Genomic DNA, 23,333 nt, shown 5'->3' with positions numbered 1-23,333 from the left:
CTGTCAAGCCCCACGTATCACGTGAGCCTCCTCTAATTCCTAGCCATAAAAAATAGCATTCACCTGACCTGTGTCTTTATTTTCTTCATGGAAGTTTCTGTTTTTGTTTGTTCTTTTGTCCCATCAGAAGGGACAGAATGCCTTCCTCAGCCTGGGTATGGCAGTGTCATTTCTCTCTTTAACCTCAGAGCTGAGGAGGAGGCCAACCACAAGAGGAGTTGCTGGGACAGTCGCTTTATGAGAAGAACTTCGAGTCTCACTGCTTCAGAGAAAGAGGAATGGACTCCTAATGAGCGGGGTAGATTGAGGGAGTGAGGAGAGAGTGAAGGAAGGCTGGACGAAGGGCAGGAATGTAGCACCAGATAGAGAATGAGAGTTCAGGACCAGAGACAGCGTAACTCCCTGTATTTCTTTCCTGCTGCTTCTGCAACAAATGGGCACAAACCTGATGGCTTAAAACAAAGCAAATGCATAACAGTTCAGAAGGTCATACGTCCCAAAGAGATAAAATCAGGGTGTCAGCAGGGCCATGTTCCTTTTGGCAAACCACGGCTCGTGAGCCACATGTGGCTCTTTGGCCCCTTGAGTGTGGCTCTTCCACAAAATACCAGGGCCTGGGCGAGTCTATTTTGAAAAAGTGGCGTTAGAAGAAGTTTAAGTTTAAAAATTTTTGCTCTCAAAAGAAATTTCAATCGTTGTACTATTGATATTTGGCTCTGTTGACTAATGAGTCTGCTGACCACTGCTCTAGGGTGAGGGGAGGTAGAAAAGGATAAAGGGGAGATAAATGGTGACGGAAGGAAACTGGACTTGGAATGGTGAGCACACAGTACAAACAGAGATGATATATTATAGAATTGTACCCCCAGAAACGTATATAATTTCTTTAACCAATTTCACCCCAATAAATTCAATTTTAAGAAATCATTAAAATGTAAACACTCCCTTATTACCTGCTGACACTTGGTGGTGACTAATTAGCACCCAGCTGAGGGCAAGGCCCTGGGAGAGACACATGAGATGTGAATAGGAGTTGGACAGAGGTCCTGAAGGGAGGGATGGGAGAGGTCCCAGGAGACACTGCGTCCTCCTCAGCTCCCCCGTCGGAAGGACTCCAGAGAAACCACTAGCAGACTCAGGCATTTCTTAAAACCCCTCCTTGCCCTGGGAACCAGGAGCCTCACCCTCCACATCCCTGTTCTCAGCCCAGGAGCTTGGCTACACCTGCCATACCATAGGCACAGCCCTGCCAGGGAAGGGTTCCTGCAAATAGTTAGCACTTGGATATTGGCACCAACCAATGCAGGTGAGTCCGATGATCTTACTGCCTGATTATGCCTTGGCACAACCTGCTGCGGTGAAGCCCAGCCTCAGCCCCTTCTTCCCTCCACCCCGGCCTTGCTCAAGCTTTTCCCCACCCCCAAATTCTGCACGTGCACACGCGCGCGCGCACACACACACACACACAGACCTGTACCCCTGATGTCCCTCCACACCACCCCCATCTCAGAGCCCTGCTGCCCGAAACTTCACCCACCCCCCCACCCCAATCTGCTACCCAGATTGTTTGTCTCCTGCCTTCTCAGCAGAGGCCGTGTCCTCCTCCCTCAGACTATATCTCCCTTGGGGTGAGAGCTCTCCTTTCTCCCTGGGTGGTCCTTGGGAGGAGGTTGTGTACTTCCACAGCTGGTAGTAATTCAGGACAGGGCTCAGTCTTCCCACTCAGAGCAGAGACTCCCTGGGGCCTCTCCTGCTTCTGTCTATCTCTAGACCACATGTGTCAAACACAAGGCCCGCGGGCCAAATCCGTCCCGCCAGGCCTTGCAATGTGGCCCGCACCGCACTGTCATCACTGCACTCCGCTGCGTTTCCATCACAATGACAGTTTATGACTGTTCAGTAAACCATTCGGCCCTCGATTTAGGCTGGATTTTAGATTTTGGCCCCTTCTCTGATTGAGTTCGACACCCCTGCTCTAGACCCTGCTTCCGACCTCTAGGCCCAGAATGCAGAGGAAGGGAGACAGGTGCCCTAGCCTAGTTCCTCAGGGAGGAAGATCAGGGAGGATCCCAGCCAGTCAGCAGAGAAAGGAGATGAACAGGTCAGTTTTCAAGTGTTGCCAAGAGCTGACGCGGTGTGATCCCTCAATTGGCAATTATTGGTAAGCTACTCAGAGCCAGGTCTAATCCAATTAATACCGACTCTTCCAAAACCTCACCTCAGCAATTTAGCTGGATTTGCACGTAGCTACAGTCAAATAAGACACAACTCTGACTCCAGTGGCAGCTAAGCTTTTCTTAAAAGGCTCAATCTAGGGATTTAATAAAATTATCATAAAGAAATCTCCAGCCCTAGCCGGTGGATGGAGCGTCGGACTGGGGAATGAGGGGTCCCGGGTTTGATTCCGGTCAAGGGCATGTACCTTGGTTGCAGAAACATCCCCAGTGGGGGTGTGTGAAGGAGGCAGCTATCAATGGTACTCTCTTATTGATGTTTCTAATCTCTATCCCTCTCCCTTCCTCTATAAAAAATCAATAAAATATATATTTTTTAAAAGAATATTTGGGGGATTATTGTTTGTAACAGAAAAAAAAAAATGTGTGGGCTGATGCTCTAACCACTTTACAACACCAGCCATAGCAATGTTTTATTTTAATGTAGTTCAATTTATCTATTTCTTTTGCTGCATGAGCTTTGGGGGTTGTATCAAAAAAAATCATTGCCAAATTCAATGTCATGAAGATTTCCTCCCATGTCTTCTTATGAGTTTTATAGCTTCAGCACTTGCACTTAGGTCTTTGGTAATTGTTTATATCTTAAGCCTGAGGGTAATTCGGGCATTCCTTGTGTTATCTGTTATATGGTGTGGTGGCTGTGTGCATCAATCTTCCATTGGTCCTCCTGCTTTTCTAAGACCATCTGAGATGAGGTCTGGTCAAGCTCTCCTTGTCAGTGCCTCTGGTGCTACTACCTAGAAATCAACACATGTATATCTTCTTCTCTGTTTTTGTCTTCTCCGTTTCTGGGGTAAAACCAAGTAGGAAGCAAATCTCACCTAAAGAATGGGATACTTACCCCATCCAAGTGCTAGTCACCTGATACACCAACAGCACCAAGCTAGAAGCTCTTCTCTCAGTACTGGGAGTCAGGGAGGCCAACTATATATGTGTCGGTAGAATGACACTCCCTTCCACCCACCTCTTCCCCTGAGTCTCCTGCAAGTGCCCCAGAGTCACCAGGAAAGAAAAAAGAAAACAGAGTTGGACCTCCTTATGCAAGGGCTTGTACATATTATAGAAATTATAATTAGAACATGCTGGAAGACACACCTGGAAGGAAGCTCAGCTCAGATGTGCCAATGTTTTCACTCTATTAAAATCACATGTGCCAAGGGCCAGGCTCGTGTTGGAAAGACGTGGGAGACACTGTCCCTCTGCTACAGAAACAGCCTAGCCAAGGAGGCTGCTGAGTGTAATCTGGTGAACAACACCAGCCCGAGGGCCGAACACCGTGTGAATTCTAGTTTCTTCACTTCCTAGCCCTGTGACCTCACCATGCCACTTCTCCTTTCAAACAGGGCTAACAATGCGCACCCCACAGGGATTAAACAGGATGACACTTGTCAAGTGCTTAGTAAATAGTTTGACGTGTGGTGAAGGTGATAGCAACAATAGCAGCAGGACCACGGGATGGCATCAGGCTTACATTCAATCCCATCTACAGCTAAGCAGCAGAGGAAAAGAGCCGATTAAAACAGTGCCAGAGCCAAGACCGGTTTGGCTCAATGGATAGAGCATCGGCTTGGGGACTGAAGGGCCCTGGGTTCGATTCTAGTCAGGGCATGTACCTTGGTTGCAGACATATCACCAGTGGGGGGGGGGGGAGGTGCAAGAGGCAGCTGATCGATGACTCTTTCTCATTGATGTTTCTAACTCTCTCTCTCCCTTCCTCTCTGTACAAAATCAATAAAATATATTTAAAATTAAAAAAAAAAAAAAACAGTGCCAGAGATTCTGCCCAGGGGGTGTAAAGTGGGAGATGGGAAACCCCAGCTCCTTGGACCATCTTAGCTTCCATGGGTGATCATCTCAATGGACAGAGAATATCGTTAATGATAAAGAAGCATCTCTGTCATATCACATGGAGTCTCACCCCAAGCCAAGTGCCTCATCTGAGGAAACAGCCATCCTTCCCAACAACTGAAAAACTTGTCTGTGATAGACTTAGTGAGAAACAGCATGTCGATCGCCAACGGAACATCTTGACATTTTAAGAGTCCTGAACCCTAACCCCGACACCCATGCCTTTTTGGGAATGTGGGGGGCTCTATTTATTCCTGAGAGAAGCAATACTTAGGCAATTTGCTGACCACTTAGTTGGCAAGCAGGGAGTTTTCTCACAGACAAGACTGGATGGGGGGTGGGGGAGTCCCCTGAGGTGAGGCTGCAAGGTAGGAGATCCCAGGATATGGAGGTTGGGTTCTGGAGGAAAACACCCCCTCACCCCACCCATCTCAAGCCCAAGGTGAGTCCCCTCACCTCCATCCAACTCTGCGCTCAGTCCAGGCCCTGGGGTACAGCCCTGCCCAGGTTGGCATTCCAGGAGCCGAAGGAGGGCCCCACTCAGCTCACTGCTCCACCCCCTCTCCCTTCCCCTACCCCCCCCCCCCCCCCGTCAGGAGCTCTGGGAACTCCTGGGGAGGCAAAATGGGCTGACTTGAGGAGACTTGCTATTTTGCTCCTAAACCCTCACCTTTGGGGTCCATTCCTTGAATCTTCCTGTTAGGCCTTTGCCCTGCTGAGTACACCTGATCCCCTCCCTCCATCTAGCACCCCATCCAGTTTATATCCCCACCCCCAACCCCAAGGCTCTCCAGCACAGGCCCTATCAGAGCACTGGGTCCCCGTGTCCTCTCAAAGATGGGAGCCGCCCGAGGGTGGGGCTGTCTCTTCCCCGCCTGACTGGCTCTGCTATCTGCTCCACCTGCTCTGCTCTCCTCCGGCTGCTAAAGGCAAGACGTTTGAATCTGAAAATTCATTTAAAGAGAGAGGGTTCTGGTCCCAGTTCCTCATTTCCACCCATGTCTGGGGGGGGGGGGGGGGGAATCCCCTGCAGAGGAGGATACAATGATACAAACCAGCCTCCACCCTGTGGGTTCAAGGTGGCTCCTTGAGGTTGAAACTGGAAAGAGGAAAAAGAGAGACTGAGGTGGCTTTGATCTCACATTTAAGTAAACCCCAGCTTTGCGTCGGGGAATCAGGCGGGGCATTCCTCACACCTAGTACACGACCCACGGTTGTGCTCTGGGACCCAACTTATAGGACAATTTTAGCCCCAAGAGCTCTCCTCCTCTTCCTCCTGCAAGCTCCAAGAATTTGGTTTTCTTCCTCTCCTCTGTGCCTGCTCCACGGCCCCTTCCTCCTTGGGGTTGCAGCAGTCTTCCTCAGTGGCCACCAGTCCCCTCCCCCACTTCCATGACAAAAGCTGAAGTGCCAAAAGCATTCCAAAGCTTCCTTGGCATCTAGAAGGGGCCAGCGGAACCAGGTCTGGTCAGCGGCCTGAAGGAGAGTCTTCTGGGGAGGTGATGGGAAGGTTTCCTGCTTTGGTGAGAAAGGGATGTTGGAAGACTATGTCCCCTGCCCTTCCTTCTTCCTTTAGCTGCTGTCCTTGGAGGAGCCGTGCTTCTTGCCGCTGGCAGCACTTTTCCTGAGGGGAGCGAAAAGAATCGCAGAGTAGCCCTAACCAGTTTGTCTCGGCATCGGCCTGTGGACTGAAGGGTCCCACGATTCCAGTCAAGGGCATGTACTTTGGTTGCTGATTGATGTTTTTCTCATTGGTGTTTCTAACTCTCTATCCCTCTCTCTTCTTCTCTGTAAAAAATCAATAAAATGTATTAAAAAAAAAAAAAAGAATTGCAGAGTGACTGGCATAGTTGAGCAGCACAATTAACCAAAGCAAGAACCTCTGACATCCAGATTTTTTGTCATATGAGATAATAAGCCTCTACTTATAACTTTCAATGAGTTAGTCTGTGTTTTGGCAATGAAAAGCATCCTTACTGCTCCTGAGTGCTCCTTCCAACTGCTGCCCTGTAGCCGCCCAGAACCCAGACATCATCCAAAGTCCCAGCCACTCTCCGGTGAAGGGCCCACGTGGGCTGCATGCCTGCCTCCTGCTTAGATCACCAACGGAAAAGAGACTGAGCGAACACAGGGAAACCTGAGCCGTGAATCAGATCACCAGATCCCAAAGGAGGTCTGCGGCGACAAGATCGGGAGGAACGGGGCCCACATGATCCAGTTTGGCTTTTTCCGCTGATGCAACTTGGCATCATACCCCTACTGTCTTCTAAATAACATAAACACACATCTACTACCTTCTCAACGTGACCTTACTTCCGTGACCTTACTTCCGTAACTCCCCACTTAGTGGGTCACCGCTTCTGATCTTCTCAATTCTTTTTTTTAATTTTATTTTATTGATTTTATACAGAGAGGAAGAGAGAGGGATAGAGAGTTAGAAACAGCGATGAGAGAGAATCATGGATCAGCTGCCTCTTGCACACCCCCTACTGGGGATGTGCCCACAACCAAGGTACATGCCCTTGACTGGAATCGAACCCGGGACCTTTCAGTCCGCAGACCAACGCTCTATTCACTGAGCCAAACCAGTCTCGGCGTGATCTTCTCAATTCTAACCCCTCCTGCCCTTCCACACACCGTCCTCGGGGGCTCAGGCTGTCCTGGTGTGCGGGTCTCACAGTCCCACCGTACCCCCTCCTGCAGGCTGAGCCCCCGAGGGGATGCCTCCCGCCCCCTCTCGCCCACCCAGGACCTCCACCTTCTAAAAGTGGGGCTCGGGTCAAGCCCCACTTGCTCGGCACGGCCTCCCTCACCACAGCAGCCCCCACTTGACCTCTCCCACCACAGCCTGAGACTTCACTTCCTCCTGTTATTCACTCTGTAATTACACTCATCATTGTTGACCTGCCACAAATATTTATTGGCTGCCATAAAAACCAGGAACCTACTCCCCGAGTCCTGGCCCCAGAGGACAGAGAACATAAAGATCACCTGCTTGCAGATTCTCCAGCACGGGGACGGGAGAGGGGAGCGGGGTAGGAGGAGGGGGCAAGTCTCTGCCTGTTTCAATTCTGACTCAAAGGACAGGGCCACAACAATGTTATCTGTGAACAGCCTGTCCTCCAGGACATACGTTCCCAATGCAGAGCCAACCTGCCATCCTCTAAAGAAGCGCATCCCATTAATGACTAATGCGTTTAACAAACCAGGGTAGCTTCTGGTATTTGCTGTTCACAGGTATTAGAGCAGCGATTTTCAACCTGTGTGCCGCCTGAATTTTTGAAACGTGCAATACCTGACTCACTAGTCAGGAGCACTGACTTCTTTTCCCTTAGGTTGTCAAACAAAAAAAGACAACAGCCAACACAATGATAGCCGTCTGGTATGAACGAATCAAAATTAGACCTATTTTTTTTTTTTTTTTTTTTTTTGTCAGATCGGCAAAAAAATGTAATACTTTCTTTGGTGTGCTGCAGACTTTTAGCAATTACTTTAAGTGTGCCATGAGATGAAGAAGGTTGAAAATCACTGTGTTAGAGAATCATCTATCCACATAATACCACAAAAACCATACCCAGCCATTTCAAACCTTTCCAGCACCTACTTCCAAAATATTTAAAGGTTTTGTGTGTTTTTCTCAACCAGAATCTATAAATTAAAATTTCTAAATTGCATTTGTTAACTACATGTCAACAGAGGTCTTCATGTCCGTTGTGACTGCTTCCCCTCCCCCCGACCTGTGCAGATTCCACCCACAGATGTCCAAAGCTCTTCCCAAGATGCCTACAGCTTTTGGGAGACTTAACATTCTCTTGCTCATCTCTGCCTCTGGCGGCTGTTTTCATGCATGAAATATCTGTCCTTTACCAGGAGTCACATGCAAAAGTCAGTACTTCCTTCCATTTCATCCAAAACAAAGCACACGTGAAAAACAGGCAATGCACATGGAAGGGAGAGTCTCAGGGCAGATTCTCATCAGTCAAGAAAGAAGCCAGCAGACACTACTGAGATCAGAGAGAAGATAGAATGCACTGGAAGAGTATGCTCCTCGTCAAAACCAGTGTTACTAGGAGCGGGGTGGAGATGGAGGAAGAGTCAACTACCCCCAGTCAGAATCTAGTAAACCAGAAGCTAAACATTTCTGGTGGCCAAGCCCAGGAAAGTATACAACCCCCCCGCCCAGTCCCAGATGTGTAGCACAATGGTTGGGAACCTTGCTAGCTCCCCTCACCTTTGCACCCAATAGCTCCCTCCAAACCATTCTCCACCCTCTTTCTGAGGGCCTCCTAAATGTGAACCAGCTCCCCCCCCCCCCCCCCCCCTTATTCCCTCCCTCCTCCACATGCCCTCTCACCTGGGAAAGAAATATGCTGCCCCCTCCTGGCCTATCTTGGCAATGGCCCTGGGCTGCTTTGCAGCCAGCTCCTTGGGTCCTGCCTGTTTTTCCAAGGGAAGGAAGGGCAAGGTGGGGGATCCATGTTGGGCTCACTCTGGCCCACCCAGAGAGAAGCCCTATCTTACCATTCGACCAACAACTCCAGTGGGCAGGGGCTGTCTCCCTCTGAGAGCAGGACTGTCTCCTCTCCTCCCCCCCCTCCCCCAACTGGGAACTTCCCGCCAGGCACTCTGAGGTTAAGGCCATAGCCTCTCCTTCTTGTAGGTTCCTAAGGCCAGTAAGGGGTTAACTGCCCAGCAACAAAGGGAGGGCGAACATAGTAGGAGAGCTCCCAGCTGGGAGGACAGGCTGGTCCCAGGGACAGTCTGGGGTCACGTCTGCTCTGAACTTTGCTGAGACAAAGAGGATACACTCCCAAGGTGGCTGAATTTTCCCAGAGGTTAATCCCATCACTAAAGTGTGGAGCAGGTAAGCTTCCTTCTCATTGCTGTATGGCGTCCCCACCCCTCCTCCCGTGAAAGCAGGCACTGACCTCACCTCTCTCCGGGCTACACAGCCTTGGTTATCCCAATAACCTGTGCTTCATCCCAACCCTATTTCTTCACCTCCTCATATATCCGCTGGGCTCCTCAGACAACATCATGGACCAGCCACACAGGCCACAATAGACACAGAGATCTGGGAATTTTGAGGGTCCTCAGCCTGAGCCCACACCCCAAATCCAGCTCAGAGGATCCAAAATCTTCAAAATAGTTTGGGTGGTTAGGTTCTGAGAGGCCAGTTGGGAAAGTTCCAAGTCTCCTGCGCGTGCGCGCGCGCACACACACACACACACACACACACACACCCTAGGAATGGAGTGCAAAACCTGGGCATGTGTCCTGACCAGGATTTGAACCGTGACCTCCTGGTTCATAGGTCAATGCTCAACCACTGAGCCACACTGGGCAGGCTTGAATTGTTCCTTTATAGATAATATTTTCCTCCTTACTTTTGCAAGAGCCTGTCTAGGCATCTCTTTGTTTTTCTAAATTTTGCCTGGATTGCAGGAAGCCCCTTTTCTGCACCTTCTTGTATCTTTTTCAGCTCAGGAGCGTTTCCTGTCTTTGTGTTATAAATAATGACTTCTCTGTTTATTCTGGCCTCTTCCACAAGAACACCACAGCCAAAGCTGGATGGTGCTAAAATTAAGAGTCCAGTTATGGGCCCTGGACAATGTTGCTAGTGGTCAGAGCATCGGCCTGCGCACTGAAGGGTTATGGTTTTGATCCCCGTTCAAGGGCATTTTTCTGGGTTGCAGGTTCAATCCCAGGCCCCAGCCAGGATGCATGCAGGAAGTAACCAATCAATGGGTCTCTCACATCTATATTTCTCTCCCCCACCCTCACCCCTTTTCTCTCTCTCTCAAATCAGTCAATAAATTTATTTATTTTTTAAAGTTAGGAGGCTCAAAGAATTGTGAGAGGAAGAGAAGAGACGTCCACTGAAGGAGCATCCCCAACTGCCCTGGCACTTTCCCCACCTGCAAACCCTACGCTGAGCCTGCAGGCAGGAGGCAGGTGATAATGCGCACTCTGGTCTTCCTGAGGAGAATGGAAGTAATTGCTTCCCTACCCTTCTGCCCCGCCCCCAGCTTCTCTTAGGCTTCTCTGTGTGTGTCCCGCTCACCACCCAGGACTAATTTCCTAGCTAAGTCAAGATGCCAGGAGGATGGAGGTGCTATCTCCAGGCATGCCATCACAGCCTCCTGGCCAGCCACTGCCAACCTGGGACACCCTAGACTCTCTACTCTCCACCCCGTCTCCCTCACACCCATTGAATCCTGTAAGTTCATCTTTGCACACTGTCTGCCCTTTTCCTCACACTGCATTGCAGTCCAGGTCATCTCCTCACTGCCCCCCACCCCCTCCGCAGCATGGTCCACCAGCTTCCCGTTCCCCCTTGCCAAGCTCCAGGCTTTCACCAAGTCACCCCCCTAATCAACATCTTCAATACCCACCCCCCCACACACACACAGCTCAGAGACAGAGTTCTCAAACATTCCTTTAGAACCATTTCTTAAATTAAGCTGATATATGAAAAATATGGAGCTCTGGCTGAAATGGGGTACAGAGCCAGGAAACTCCCCCATTGAGCCAGCACCCCGCTATGGGAAAATCTCTGAGCCACCTGTGGGGCTTCACTAAAGCTTTTGTAGTCCAGAATCCACTAGATCCTATCGAACTGGCTGAAAGTTTCTAGAGTGGCCCTGCCTGAGGCTGTCCCTGCCGGGAAAGGCTGCTCTCCTTCCCTGCTAATGGGAAGTGTGAATTGTTAATGCCTTGGTGGAAAGTAATATAGCAACAGCTATTTAAATTAAATATGTATATGTCCTTCAATTAAGCAGTTTCGCTCCTGGGATTCTGTGCTAATGAAATAAAAGCATCAGTCCTTAAGAATGTGTATACTAGGCATACCGGTTAATAATGCAGATTTTTCTCATTAGATGGAGTTACATATATGTTGATATATATGCGATTTGATGTGTATGCTATTTTGTTGTATGGACAACAAGCTTCAAAATTTCATGTCAAATTTTCTGAAGGCGTTAACATCATAGATATTTTTACGCTTAAAAAATGTCAAATTTTATGCCAAAAAAAGAGCATTTGTGGGAAATTATAATTCATTACTTTATTTTAAAGAAAAGTGCTGCTGAAAATTATCGTAAACTTTGGGAATTTTAATATAAACATGCTCCACCTCAAGATACTTGTGAGTGCTGGTTTAAAGGTTTTAAAAGCGATGATTTCGTGGTGATAAACAAAGAACGTTCAGATCAACCGAAAAAGTTTGAAGACCAACAATTACAAGCATTATTGGATGAAGATGCGTGTCAAACTCAAAAACAACTTGCAGAAAGATTAGACATTGCTCGGTAAAAATATTATTGCTTGTAGTGAAAAAAAAAATGGAATTAGGAAATACCATGATTAGGGATATAGAAGATGGTCAGATAAATTTTGGTGCTTACATGCCGTGGAATAATATATAGTCATTAAAAAAAATAGTTCTCTACCAGTTAGCTTAAAGGAATTTTTTTTCTTTTGTTTTTCTTTATTGATTTTTTTAGAGGGAGATTTGTTGTTCCACTTACTTATGCATTCATTCAATTTTTTTTTTTTTTTAATCCTCACTCGAGGATATTTTTCCATTGATTTCTAGAGCTAGTGGGAGGAAGGGAGACAAAGGAGGGAGGGAGGGAGAGAGAGAGAATCATCTATCAGGAAAGATACATCTACTGGTTGCCACCCTCATGTGCCCCTACAGGGGCTGGGAAACCTGCAACCAAGGTACATGCCCTTGACTGGGGATCAAACCTGAGACCCTTCGGTCTACAGGCCGACGCTCTAACCATTGAGCTCCCAGCCAGGGCCATTCGTTGGTTCTTGGGATCAAATCTGCAACCTCTGTGTACTGGGCAATGCTCTAACCAGCAGAGCTGCTTGGCTAGGGCTGGAATTCTCGTGATCTGTTGCTAAATAGAGGAAAAATAAAATGAGAGAAATATTTATCATGATCCATTTTTAAATAATGCAATAAAAACATTCCTTATGTTTCACTTTGTGTGGAACTATGTTTATAAAGGGTGGCATTGTCCTGGCCGTGTGACTCAGTTGGGCGTTGTCCCGTGCACAGAAGGTTGTTAGTCCGATGCCAGGATTGTGGGCTCAATCCCCTGTAGGGGGCATGCAGGAGGCAGCCCACGGATGTTATGCTGCTACATCAATGTTTTTCTCTTCTCCTTTCCTCCCTCCCTTCCTCTCCTCTCTCCTTAAAAATCAACAAACTGTTCTTTAAAAAAATAAAAAATAAAAAATAGCACCATTGCTGCTGGTGTACTTTCATGGGATGGTGAGAAAAGCATTTCATGGACCCACGCACAGGAGACTGTGGTGTGGTGAGATTTTCTCAGGTCGTAGCAGAATGCTGCGCCTGGGTTTCCATTTTCCCATCCCATCCATCCGGACATGGAAAAAAAAAAAAAAAATCCAGTCTTGTCGTCATTGAGGCCTGTGTCCAGAGTTTCTGTTTCTGGACGAATTCAATCTTAGTCCTTTATTGCCTATGCGGTTTGCCGCAGGCCTCAGGGGGCCACTAGACTCGCATGGCTGCACATATCACTGGGAGGGAGGGAGGGGGGGAGGAAGGGAGGGAGGGAGAGAGAGAGAGAGAGAGAGAGAGAGAGAGAGAGAGAGAGAGAGGGAGAGAAAGGCTTTGTTCCCTTTCTACATTACCTCCTGCTTGGGGAAGACCAGGTGTTTTTGCAAATTAACCAATCAACTCCCCCCTCTTCCTGAGGCCCACCCCAGTTTACAGAAATGAGCTGTGGTGCAGCTGCTTCAGATGCCAAGATGACGAGGTTATGGGTAGGATGGTTGTCAGTTATGCAGAGCAAGGGAACACGCAGCCACAGCTAGAGGAAACAGCAATTCCCACGGTGCCACCAGCTGGCGAGCTGGATTCCCCAACCTCAGGGGGTGAGGCCACAGCTCACATCTGAGCCCCTCCCTGTCCTCTCAACCCAGATTCTGCTCCACAGAATAAGCTCAAAAGATTCTGGGACCTTGCCGAGACTTGTTTGGCTCAGTGGATAGAGCATCAGCCTGCGGACTAGAAGGTCCCAGGTTCAATCCCAGTCAAGGGCATGTACCTTGGTTGTGGGCACGTCCCCAGTGGGGGATGTGCAGAAGGCAGCTGACCAACATTTCTCTTTCATCATTGATGTTTCTAACTTCCTATCCCTCTCCCTTCCTCTCTGTAAAAAATCAATAAAATATATATTTTTTAAAAAGATTCAGGGACCACTTCACAATGCCTGGAGGCAAATGCCATCCTCTCCTCACCCACTCCCACGCTTTGACAGCTGCACCTACCAGATTTCATTGTAAATATTGCTTCCTCTTGCCTGTCCATTGTGGCTTAGTGTTTGAGAGTCAACCTGTGAACCAGGAAGTCACAGTTCAATTCCCAGTCAGGGCACATGCCCTGTAGCAGAGGCATCTGAGGTATCGATGATTTTCTGTCATCATTTATGTTTCTATCTTTCCCTCTCCCTTCCTCTCTTAAATCAATAAAAATATATATATTTTAAATGTTGCTTCCTCTTACCCATCCACACCCCCTCCAAAATACCTTTAAATATCATTACCTCACAGCCAACAAAAGATTTACTATTGCCCTAACCTGTTTGTCTCAGTGGCTAGAGTGTTGACTCAAGGGTTCCCAGGTTTAATTCTGGTCAAGGCCATGTACCTTGGTTATGGGCACATCCCCAGTAAGGGGCCTTCAAAACATATATGTTTCTCTCTCATCAATGTTTCTAACTCTCTATCCCTCTCCCTTCCTCTCTGTAAAAAATCAATAAAAAATATTTTTAAAAATATTTGCTATTTGTTCGGGGGTTGTTTTATTGTTTAAATTCATGCTCCTGTCCCTCCCCGCCTACCCCACCCCCACCCCCCTTCACTATTGAATGTGCCTGGTTATATAGCAGAGGGGCTGTGCACGTTGATTCTCTTCAACCTCTTGGCTGGCTCACCCACCCAACCTGTGAAAATGAAGAGGTGAAGGCCTTCCCTGAGCCCTCCCCTCCGCTGTGGGTCCTTGCCCAGAGAAACAACCCCTCCTCCCTCTTTGTACCAAGGTCTTCTTGGCTCTGAAAGCGGGATGGGGAGGGACAGGATGCAGATTTTATTTGTCTTTGCAAACCGTCTTCCTTCCTGGACTTGTTCATCGGAGGAGCACCTTAGATGCAGTTGAGTTGCTTTATTTGGGGGTTGGTTGCTGGGAGCCAAAAGAACCCCCTGCTGGCATTTCCTGGGCATCCAAGCCCTATCCTCCTCGTCACAGGAAAGTCTCCCTCATGGCTAGGGTTGTGGTGCTGCCAGTATTGGTCTCTCCCCAGGGGTTCAAGCAAACTAACCCAACTCTCCCCACAGTGTCCTGCTTCCTGCCCACACGAGGGCGCTCGCTCCACACCCCAAATAACCGGCCACTCGGGCCAGGAGGTACTTTTCCAAAGGCGGTCGAATAGATAGGGCCAAGGCGTGGACATGGCTGGGCAGACCAGGCGCTCAGGCCCAGGGTCCCTTCCTGTTGTTCAACCAAGCAAGTTTCTACTCCCTGGGGGCAGAGACAACTAGAGAGGGAGGGACTCCCAAAGGTGATGCCCCCAACCTTCTCAGGACTGTCCACTCACCCCCACCCCATGGAGGAAAAAGACCCACTTCCCCAAAGTTGGGCCTTCAGGGAAGTGGGGGGGTGAGTCAGAGGGGCCTGGAGGGGACAGAACTGGGACAAACGCTCCACAGCCCTGAGACACAGTTTACCCCTCGGCCCCCCACCTCCACCCGCTGCCTGAACTCACTCAGGCAAACAATGGACTCAAACAGTGAGTCACCCTGCCTGCTGGGGCTCCAGAGTCTTGGCTCCGGGGAATAACTGGGGTGGTTCCTTTTGCTGAGGCTGCAGGGATGGGCGGGGCTCAATATTGACAGAAAGGCTTGAAGCTGTAGTTTGCCCAGCCCCAGGGACCCCCACCCCAACCCGACCCATGGGGTGTGAGTACCCCAGGATTCACGTGTTCGTGCAGCTGCCAGCTCCTCAGACCACCCCAACTTACTGAACCCTGTCTCTGAATTCAGGGGCAGACTCTTCACGCCTGCCCTCCACCTTAGACCAGGGCCTGGGCAGCTGCAGTGAGTTTAGTCCTCCTCAGTGGTCTCAGACAGAACTCTTCTGGGCCAGGCCAGATGTACCCCCTGGACCCCCCCGCTTCACTGCGGTGAGAAAGTGGACTTGGACTTGCCCCAGCCCAGGGCGCTCCTGGCTCTTCCCGTCTCACCGCACCCAGAGCAAAACACGTCTCTAGGAACCCTGCTAGGGCCATCCCTGCCCCACTCTGGACCCAGCACAGCCTGGCTCAAGCACCGTTTCCATGCCCACGCACATGCCAGAACTCTCCCTGTGGGGACCACTCGAGCCCTTCCCTGAGAGGAGGAAAGCTGGGAGACTTCCGAGCCCAGCTGCATAAAAACAAAGCACGTTTTCCTCTTGAACTTGTCACAAACTCCACCTTGTAAAAAATATTAAATGCAGCTGAAACCGGTTTGGCTCAGTGGATAGAGCGTCGGCCTGCGGACTGAAAGGTCCCAGGTTTGATTCCAGTTAGGGGCATGTACCTTGGTTGCGGGCACATCCCCAGTAGGGGGGTATGCAGGAGGCCGCTGATCGATGTTTCTCTCTCATCAATGTTTCTAATTCTCTATCCCTCTCCCTTCCTCTGTAAAAAAAAATCAATAAAACATTTTTTAAGTACATAAAATGTTGCTTTTCTCTGGGGAGAGAAAAAAAAATGGCTTTGTCCAGAGCAGGCATCTTTTCTAATTCACATAAAGGCCCCTTTATGAGCCCGCAGCAGCCTTGCACAGTTGGGTCCATTTTATGGGCCTTCCCACCAAGCCCCCTGGCTGGTGAGTCACTGAGTCACCCCCAGAAGTGACTGGACAAGCCCTTAACCAGCTGCTACAGCACCAAGCAGAGGAGGAAAGAGAAATCACTGGGAAGCCAGGACACAGGAGATTTCACACACACACACACATACATAAACGCGCGCGCACACACACACACACACACACACGAAGGTACCTCCACTTGCCCCATTTATTTATTTTTAATATATTTTTATTGGTTTCAGAGAGGAAGGGGGAGGGAACGAGACATAGAAACATAAAAGATGAGAGAGTCATTGATTAATTGATTGATTGATTGATTGATTGGTTGATTACCTCCTACATGCCCCACACTAGGGATCAAGCCCCAAACCCAGGCATATGCCCCATGACCTCCTGGTTCATAGGCCAATGCTCAACCACTGGGCCACACCAGCTGGGCCCGATTTATTTTTAACCACCGAGAACCTCATGGCAGAGCATAGCCAAGGCCCCAGGAAAGTGACATATCCCTGGAAGTTCACCACCTGATCCTTGTCCTGGTCCAGGTCGGCCATCAGCGTTCCAAATTCAGGCTTCTGCAGCTTCTTACATGTTAGAATGAGGAATCCAGACTCAGTGATTACGGGAACCTGGCTCTCTCCCTGCCCCCTCCTAGGCAGCCCTTGCTCATACGAGTGGCTCACGGGGCGAGGCGGGGCGGGGTGCTTACTTGTCTTCAAAGATAGGAATCCACCTTGGGTTCACCTGGCTTTTCCTCTCCTCTGCTCCTGCCCCTCCCTCAGGAAGAGGGAACGCCAGGCTGAGCGGATCCCCCAGCCCCTCAGGGGAACAGACGGGTGAGCTTGTGAACAAGGGCCCCAGAAGGAGGATAAATGTGAGTCAGATGCACGTAGCACTTCCCCCTCTCCGGATCCTCCTGAAGGGCAAGAGGTGGGAAGAGGAGGTCTAGGGGGCCATCCTTCACCTCCCCCATGAACAGCTGGTTCTGGATAAAACCTTTCCGCTCCCTCTTGCTCAGGGAGTCCTCGTCACCCTCTCTGCCAGAGGACCTGTGGGAGATGGACACGAGTGGCCTGACCCCAGGAGGCCGCCATGGCTGAGGGCTGGACACAGAGTTGAAGCAGAGGGGCTGGTCAGGGCCATGAGCAGGGAGGCCTTCAACTCACCCACACACCCCAGAGCTCTGTCCCCACTGCCCTCCACTCCCCTGACTCCCCAGCGGGAGCCACCCAGCCTCGGGCACACACAGGTGACATCTGAGGACAATCCAGGCCTAGAAGGGGAGGGAGGGCCAAGAGATCAGTGACCTGAGGGGGACCAAAGCTAAAGAGGAGGGGAGGTCCAATGATTCATGGGGCCACAGCTGACCACTGCCCATTAGGGGTTCCAAAAGAAGTAGGGAGCGGAGGCTGCACAGCCTTACAAGGCCACACACTGCAGCTGGCACGCCCAGGCACGCCCTTCCCACCCGACAAGAGCTTACCTCGGAGCCGCCCCACCGGAAGCCTTAGCCCAGGGCCAAGCCACGCTCCAGACCTCTGCGCCCAGGTCTGTCCTGCCCCACCTGGAGCCCACACAGGGGACCCGGGGCCTCAGGGGACCACTGACCTGGCCAGAACTCACCTTGTAGCTGCAGCCAAGCCGAAGGGAGCGGTGGAGGGGATGCATGAGTAGCTGGCTGGCCAGGCACATGCCACACCCCACTCCACTTTTCATGCCTCCTACCCGGGGGCTGTTCTGGATAGGATAGTGGGGGCGGCTAGCAGGAAGATGGGGGATCCAGGGAAGACCCCTGCTCAGTTTCCTGCCGTGTAACACAGGGGGAAAGGGGTGAATAGCCAGAGTAGAGTGTGCGTACATGTGTAGGGGAAAGGGTGCCCCCAGAGGGTGTTCAGGCTCAAACCTAGGTGAAAGGGGGGGTGAGGTGGGCGGAGAAGTAGCCAGTGGTCGATGGGATGTAATTTAAAGAACTTGTACAACACCTATCTGCCTGCAAAAATAAATCCCAGCCACCACCCACTGCCCGCCTGCCTGGAATCCCAGCTGGAGCCTCAGGGTGATGAGCCCAGCCTGGGGGCACCATCAGTGACTCACCTTCCCCCGGAAAGGTGATGGCGGAGGCGGGGCTTGCTCCCACAGGGGGGAATGGAGGAGAAAGGTGCTGCCCTGTTTGCCTCCCGTGAGCTGGCGACAAGTCAGACTGGCTAGTCCGGCACTGCTCTCAGGAACCACACCCCAGCCACCCCGGGGCCCTCACTCCCAGAGCACTTTCCCCTCCTTCCCCTTCGCTTTCTCTGCCTCTTAGCAGCATCGGGTGGGCTGCAAGCAAAAGCCGGGCCCGCCTCCCCACTTTCCAGAAAGCACAGCCAAGCCCTGATGTGAGCCTAGTCACATCCACGGCGAAGAGGGCCAGGGCGGGAGGGGGAGCCCAGACCCTAACCCCCGGGGGCTCTCAGCCACTCAGGGAGAAGCTCTGCTGGCCCACCCCAGCCCCGGCCACGGGGCACAAAACGTTCCACACCAGCCTGCGGGCACCTGGAACGGAAAATCTTTATTTCCTCCGCTGGACAGGAAGGCTGAGGCGGGGGCCCGGGAGGGAGAGGGGCACAGGGGACAGAGCGCCTGCGCGGGGAGCTGCGGGGGGCCGGGGCAGGGGCTGAGCCGCTATTTGCGGTCCTCCAGGAAGAAGTCGTTGTAGGCCATGCACAGCGTGGTCAGGAACACCGCGTACTCCTTGAAGTCGATCTCCTGGTCGCTGTTTTTGTCCAGGCTCTTCATCAGGTCATCGATGCTGCTCTCCTGCATCTTCTGGGGGGGCCCAGGGAGAGGGACAGGTCAGCGCCCCTCTCGGCCCTGCCCCTCACCCCGCTTCCCCCCATGGCACAGGGCCTCCCTTCAGCCTCAGGAGGATCCCCAGCTGAGTCAGCAACACTCTGGGGACCTGAATCCTGAGCTTAAAGTGCAATAGGAAGGCAAGACTGGCCGCCCTTCCCCGCACCACCTTCCACTGTCCGAACAAAGAATAATCTAGATTTTATCCAGCACCCGAGGGTCACACGTGGGGACAGTGTGCCATGGAGCATGATCCTGGTCTCTGACTAGGGGAAAGATGAGGATTGACTCATATCTCCATGGCAGGTGTGTGTTGGAGCTGAGAAGCCGCCGTGTCCTTCCCCTGCCAGGACAACAGGCAGGACAGCTGTGTGGAGACCGTGCCTGGCGCCCCTATAATCTCTGTCTGATCCATCCCCTGCCCTCCCAGCGCAGCTCCTGCAGGAGAATGGAAATCGCGCCCTCCAAGGGCACAGGAAGGAAACAGACACCCTGCCCTCCCCTCTCCTCGACCTTCAGCCCCAGCTTTTCCACGGGAGACAGGACCCTGGGACCAGCAGAGACAGAAACTGCCTCTCTGTGATGCAACCCTCGTCCCCAGTCTGGGCTCCTGGTATAGCCAGGCCTCCCCAGGGCCCGTGTCCTCCGGTAATGAGCCCCTGCTGGCCCGGGGCCCCTCCCTTCGCCCTCATTAACTCCCGGATGCAGAGAAACTGGCAGGAAGGCCAGAGCGCAGGCCTGTGCCACCCACGGCTGCTTCAGTCCCCTGCCCGCAGGGGCACACTCAGGGGAACGTCTCAGGATGTGACAGGAGAGGCACCCAGGCTGGGTTTTAAAGGAAAAGGGGTGAGTGAGACACAGACCTGGGAACCCAGCTCAGCCACTATCGAGCTGGGTATTCCTAGACAAGTCATATAATGTACCTGAGCCTCGGTTTTTATTTCTTTTACTGTCAAATAATATTATAACTACCTCGTGGGCCTTCCCCTCCGCCAGTCACCTCCCTTCCACTCTCTGTGTCTGCTGAGAATCGGTCCTCCCCTGTGCTCACAGACTGAGAGAAGGGTCCTTTGGGCTCCTATGTCAGCACCAGCGGAGAGCTCTGCATGTGGGGGCTCTGCCCTGGAGCTGTGTGCACCCCACCTAGACCCCTGGGTCCCCCATCCCTTATGACACCCCACTTAGGCTCTGCCACAGCTGTGTGGGCCCGGCCTCCGCATCAAGGCTTCCTTGGTTTTGTTCTCTAAACCCTCACACCAACTTCCTTCTCACCACTGAAGCATGACTCATCCCTCAGCACAGAGGCCTCGAGTTCTGTTGGCCCAACACCCTCTGACTTTGGTCTCTGTTCCTTCGGCCATCCTGCTCCTGGCTGAGGCTCGAGTACCCTGAGCCTAGGTGTGTGCCCCCTCACTCTGGGTCTGTAGAGGCAGGGTGGGTCTCCCACCTCCCCTGGGACCCCCTGATAGAATATCAGTGCTTCCTCTTTCCCCCCCTCCCCTCCTATCATAGCCTCTGGGAGCACTTGGACTTTGGGGAGGGGGGAAGGGGACAGCCACCTACCTCACCAAGACACAGCTCCTTCTTGATCAGCTCCTTTAGTTCTCTCCTACTCAGGGTCAGCTTGCTGCCCTCTCTCCCTGAATATTTGTGGAAAGTGGTGACCATAGTGGTCAGGGCCTTCTCAAGAGGGGTCTCCATGATGGTGTGCAGCTCTGGAGGCAGAAGAGAGGAGGCAGATCACAAGCCAGACCTTCTGCTGCCCCATATCAGTAGCCCAGTTCCCAGACCCCTCCCTCAAGGTCCAGAGACTGGAATCCATGATGAGACCAAAACCCACCAACAGGTGATCCCAAATGTGTCAAGACAGGTTCTAGTGAGACCCAAAGCTCACTTGGAACAGCCAAAGTGGGGAGACTGACCAGCCCCCAAAGGAGACTGCACCCTGACCTGCTTGGGGATGTTGAAAAGGGGTTCTAGAGGCAGGAGGATGACAAGATGACCTCCCCAGAAGAAGCGGTGAGAGATGATGGAGCAGATTTTCTCCCTGCCCCCTCCAGCCTGAGCATTTGTTTTCAGAGATAATCCTCACCCAGTCCCCCTCCCTTGCCTGGCTGCCTGAATCTCCTGCTATTGGGAAGTGTCCCATTATGGGAGTGGGGAATTGGTCAGTGAGAGAGTCCAGGGGTTGGAGGGGGCTCGGGCTGGAACTGGGAGACAGGCCTCAACAGGAAATGGAACAGAGGTGATTGGACTTGTCCAGCTGGTCTCCAGCCTCTGGCCCAGCAACTGCACATGCACACTAGCCACAAGGCAGTGAGGGGGATGGGCTTAGCAAAATCTCCAGGATCGCCCAGCAGGTGTGGCTCAGTTACTGAGCATCAACCTATGAACCAGGAGGTCATGGTTCAATTCTGGTCAAGGGCACATGCCCGGGTTGCGGGCTGGGTCCCCAGTGTGGAGCGTGCAGGAGGCAGCCTATCGATGATTCTCTCTCATCATTGATGTTTCTATCTCTCCTTCTCCCTTCCTCTCTGAAACCAATAAAAAACATATTTAAAAAATAAGTAAATAAAATATCCAGGACCATTCAGAGAGCTAGATCCAGAGGTTGCATTGGATGGGGCCCTCTCATCCACCCGCATAGTGGCATCCCCCCCAGGAAAGAGGCAGCCAGAGTTCCTGTGACTCAAACTTGAAAACCACTTCCCCTTTCAAGAGGAAAGAGGCAACACCCAAGGAACTTGGAGGTTGCAGGTGAATCTGTGCAGAGTGCAGAGCAAGCAGAGCAAGCACTCTGCACAGCAATTCTTGAACTGGGCCTGTCGGTCACCTCCCACCTCCCAAAAACCTCAGCTTCTCCCCATCTCCAGGAGACTCAGCCCAGACTGCAGTGGAGACAAGGACCTCTGGGCCATGGCAGCAACATCCTACCTAGTTCTAACCCCGCCTCCACCCCCGGAGCCTCCTCTCAGGAAATGTTGAAAGCTGCCCTGAACACATGCCCACTCGCTGGGCCTGGCCTCCCTTGGTGGAAGTCACCACAGCTGGTCACTCTCTGCCCAGCCTCATTACTCCCTCAGCACGTAGATGACCAGGGAGATGAGAAGGAAGGACTCACCGAGGAGCAGGAATCCAGAGAACCCACGCAGCAGAAGCAGGCTCCTTCCCATGGCTCTCTGCCTTTATTCCCTCTCTCCCGTCCCCAGGACATCAGGGGAGGGACAGGGCCAATGAGAAGGGGCCAGGGACTTGAGGAGACCCAGGTCAGAGCCTCCTGGGACAGGCCTGGGAGAAATTCCCTCTGCCAATCTCACCTTCCTATTTCCAAACAGAGGGGACAAGGCACACTGAGCCCGCAGTGGCATGCATATCTTCAGCCCCAGAAACTTTGTCTTCCCAACCAAAACCCAGAATTCTAGAGGGTCAACAGGGCAGAAGAGAAGCCAGGCTGTCCTAGAAAGAAGACCCAAGCTGTGGGGGCTAAACACAGGGTATCTCCCAAGCCCAGACCACTGTCCACTTGGGCCTTCCCACCCCCACCAAGAGGGGGTGGACATGGGAATTAGTGGGGGAAGATGTTTCTTGCCAAAGGTATGATCCAGGTCCTTAGCTACTATGGAGACTAAGGTTTTTAAAGGGCTTTCAAATGAATGTTTTCTTCTAACCCTCACTCAACTTCATAGGGGAAGAATTGCCAGAGACTCTTGGAGTAGAGGACTGAGAATCAGGGATTGGGGAGGGGATCCAGGAAAGGGTGGGTCCTGGTGATCAGGCAGAAGTTTCAATTGTGGGGAGCAGGTTCCAGGTGCAATAATGAATGGGATAGGGGGTCAGAGAGAGTTGCCTTAATTTTCTACCATCAACAGTCCCGAGTCTGAGAACAGAACCAAGTTAGGGGCTTAGCACCTATGGCTGATGCAGCCCCACCCTAGCTTGCCTGGCTCCTCCCTGCTGGCCCCACTCCACCACCACCCTTAGCTGGCAGGGCTAGAGAGGCAGTAGGGACTGGTTGCCTGGCAACCGGAGTTTCCAAAGTGGAGAGTGAAGCAGAAGGAGGTTCCGGAGGCAGGCATCCTGAGGATGATGGGCGGACTTGGGCAGGGTAGAGGGCAGAGAGAGGAGGAGGAAGAGGCACATGTTTTCGTGGACTCAAAGTCCTACCAAAATCTCTAGAGTCACACTCGGAGGGAAGATCTGAGTCATCTACCCCATTCTTCTGAAACTTGAGAGGAAAGACCCAATGTGCTGAGAAGAAAAAGGGAAAGCTTGAAAGATCCAGAGACCAAACCCTCCCTGCTTCTGGACTGCCCTCTACTCAGCTGTTTCTTAGATGTCCCCAACCCACCCAGGTGTTACCTGGAAAGCTAAACTCAGTCCCACCCACTGAAGGCTGTAGCCACCGGCTGTTACCCCAAAGAAAAGCAACACCACGCCTGATATTGTAAACCTCAATTTTATTTATCAGATCATATGCCTGGCATTTTGTCTTCAGAATTGTGGTCACCTCCCCCTGTCTCCCTTGCT

The 23,333-nt window shown here is 51.6% G+C and overlaps 2 protein-coding genes across 5 annotated transcripts; both read right to left on the bottom strand.

Moving 5' to 3' along the window:
• Positions 1-16,424: 16,424 nt before the first annotated feature.
• On the bottom strand, positions 16,425-17,666 carry LOC118721711 (protein S100-A6-like). The gene is given in 4 exon segments (XM_036442904.1): positions 16,425-16,468; positions 16,471-16,558; positions 16,939-17,070; positions 17,598-17,666. Coding segments are annotated over 4 exon segments (333 nt in total).
• A 770-nt stretch (positions 17,667-18,436) lies between these two features.
• On the bottom strand, positions 18,437-22,048 carry S100A5 (S100 calcium binding protein A5). Of its 4 annotated transcripts, none has more exons than XM_045583381.1 (3): positions 20,757-21,228; positions 20,370-20,521; positions 18,437-18,779 (listed from the first exon to the last, which is right to left on the bottom strand). In XM_045583381.1, the coding sequence occupies exons 1-3, from the start codon at positions 20,953-20,955 to the stop codon at positions 18,639-18,641; spliced, it is 492 nt and encodes a 163-aa protein (XP_045439337.1). In that variant the 5' UTR covers positions 20,956-21,228; the 3' UTR covers positions 18,437-18,638. The 4 variants fall into 4 exon arrangements, 3 of the variants coding, with proteins under 3 accessions (XP_045439337.1, XP_036297697.2, XP_036297695.1); XM_036441804.2 differs by having other exon boundaries at positions 18,511-18,782; positions 20,757-21,177; XM_036441802.2 differs by lacking the exon at positions 20,757-21,228 and adding an exon at positions 21,928-22,048 and having other exon boundaries at positions 18,512-18,782.
• Between the last annotated feature and the right edge of the window lie 1,285 nt (positions 22,049-23,333).

This window comes from Pipistrellus kuhlii, unplaced genomic scaffold, assembly GCF_014108245.1.
Source record: "Pipistrellus kuhlii isolate mPipKuh1 unplaced genomic scaffold, mPipKuh1.p scaffold_m20_p_18, whole genome shotgun sequence".
Lineage (NCBI taxonomy): Eukaryota > Metazoa > Chordata > Mammalia > Chiroptera > Vespertilionidae > Pipistrellus > Pipistrellus kuhlii.
This window is presented reverse-complemented; position numbering and strand designations above follow the sequence as displayed.

Coding starts and splice junctions, on each gene's coding strand:
- S100A5 (XM_036441804.2), bottom strand. CDS start 20,955: ATGGGACACTTCCCAATAGCAGGAGATTCAGGCAGCCAGGCAAGGGAG. Junction 20,522..20,756: donor TTTTCAACATCCCCAAGCAG/GTCAGGGTGCAG, acceptor TTCTGCCTCCAG/AGCTGCACACCATCATGGAG. Junction 18,783..20,369: donor AGGAGCTGTGTCTTGGTGAG/GTAGGTGGCTGT, acceptor GGGCCCCCCCAG/AAGATGCAGGAGAGCAGCAT.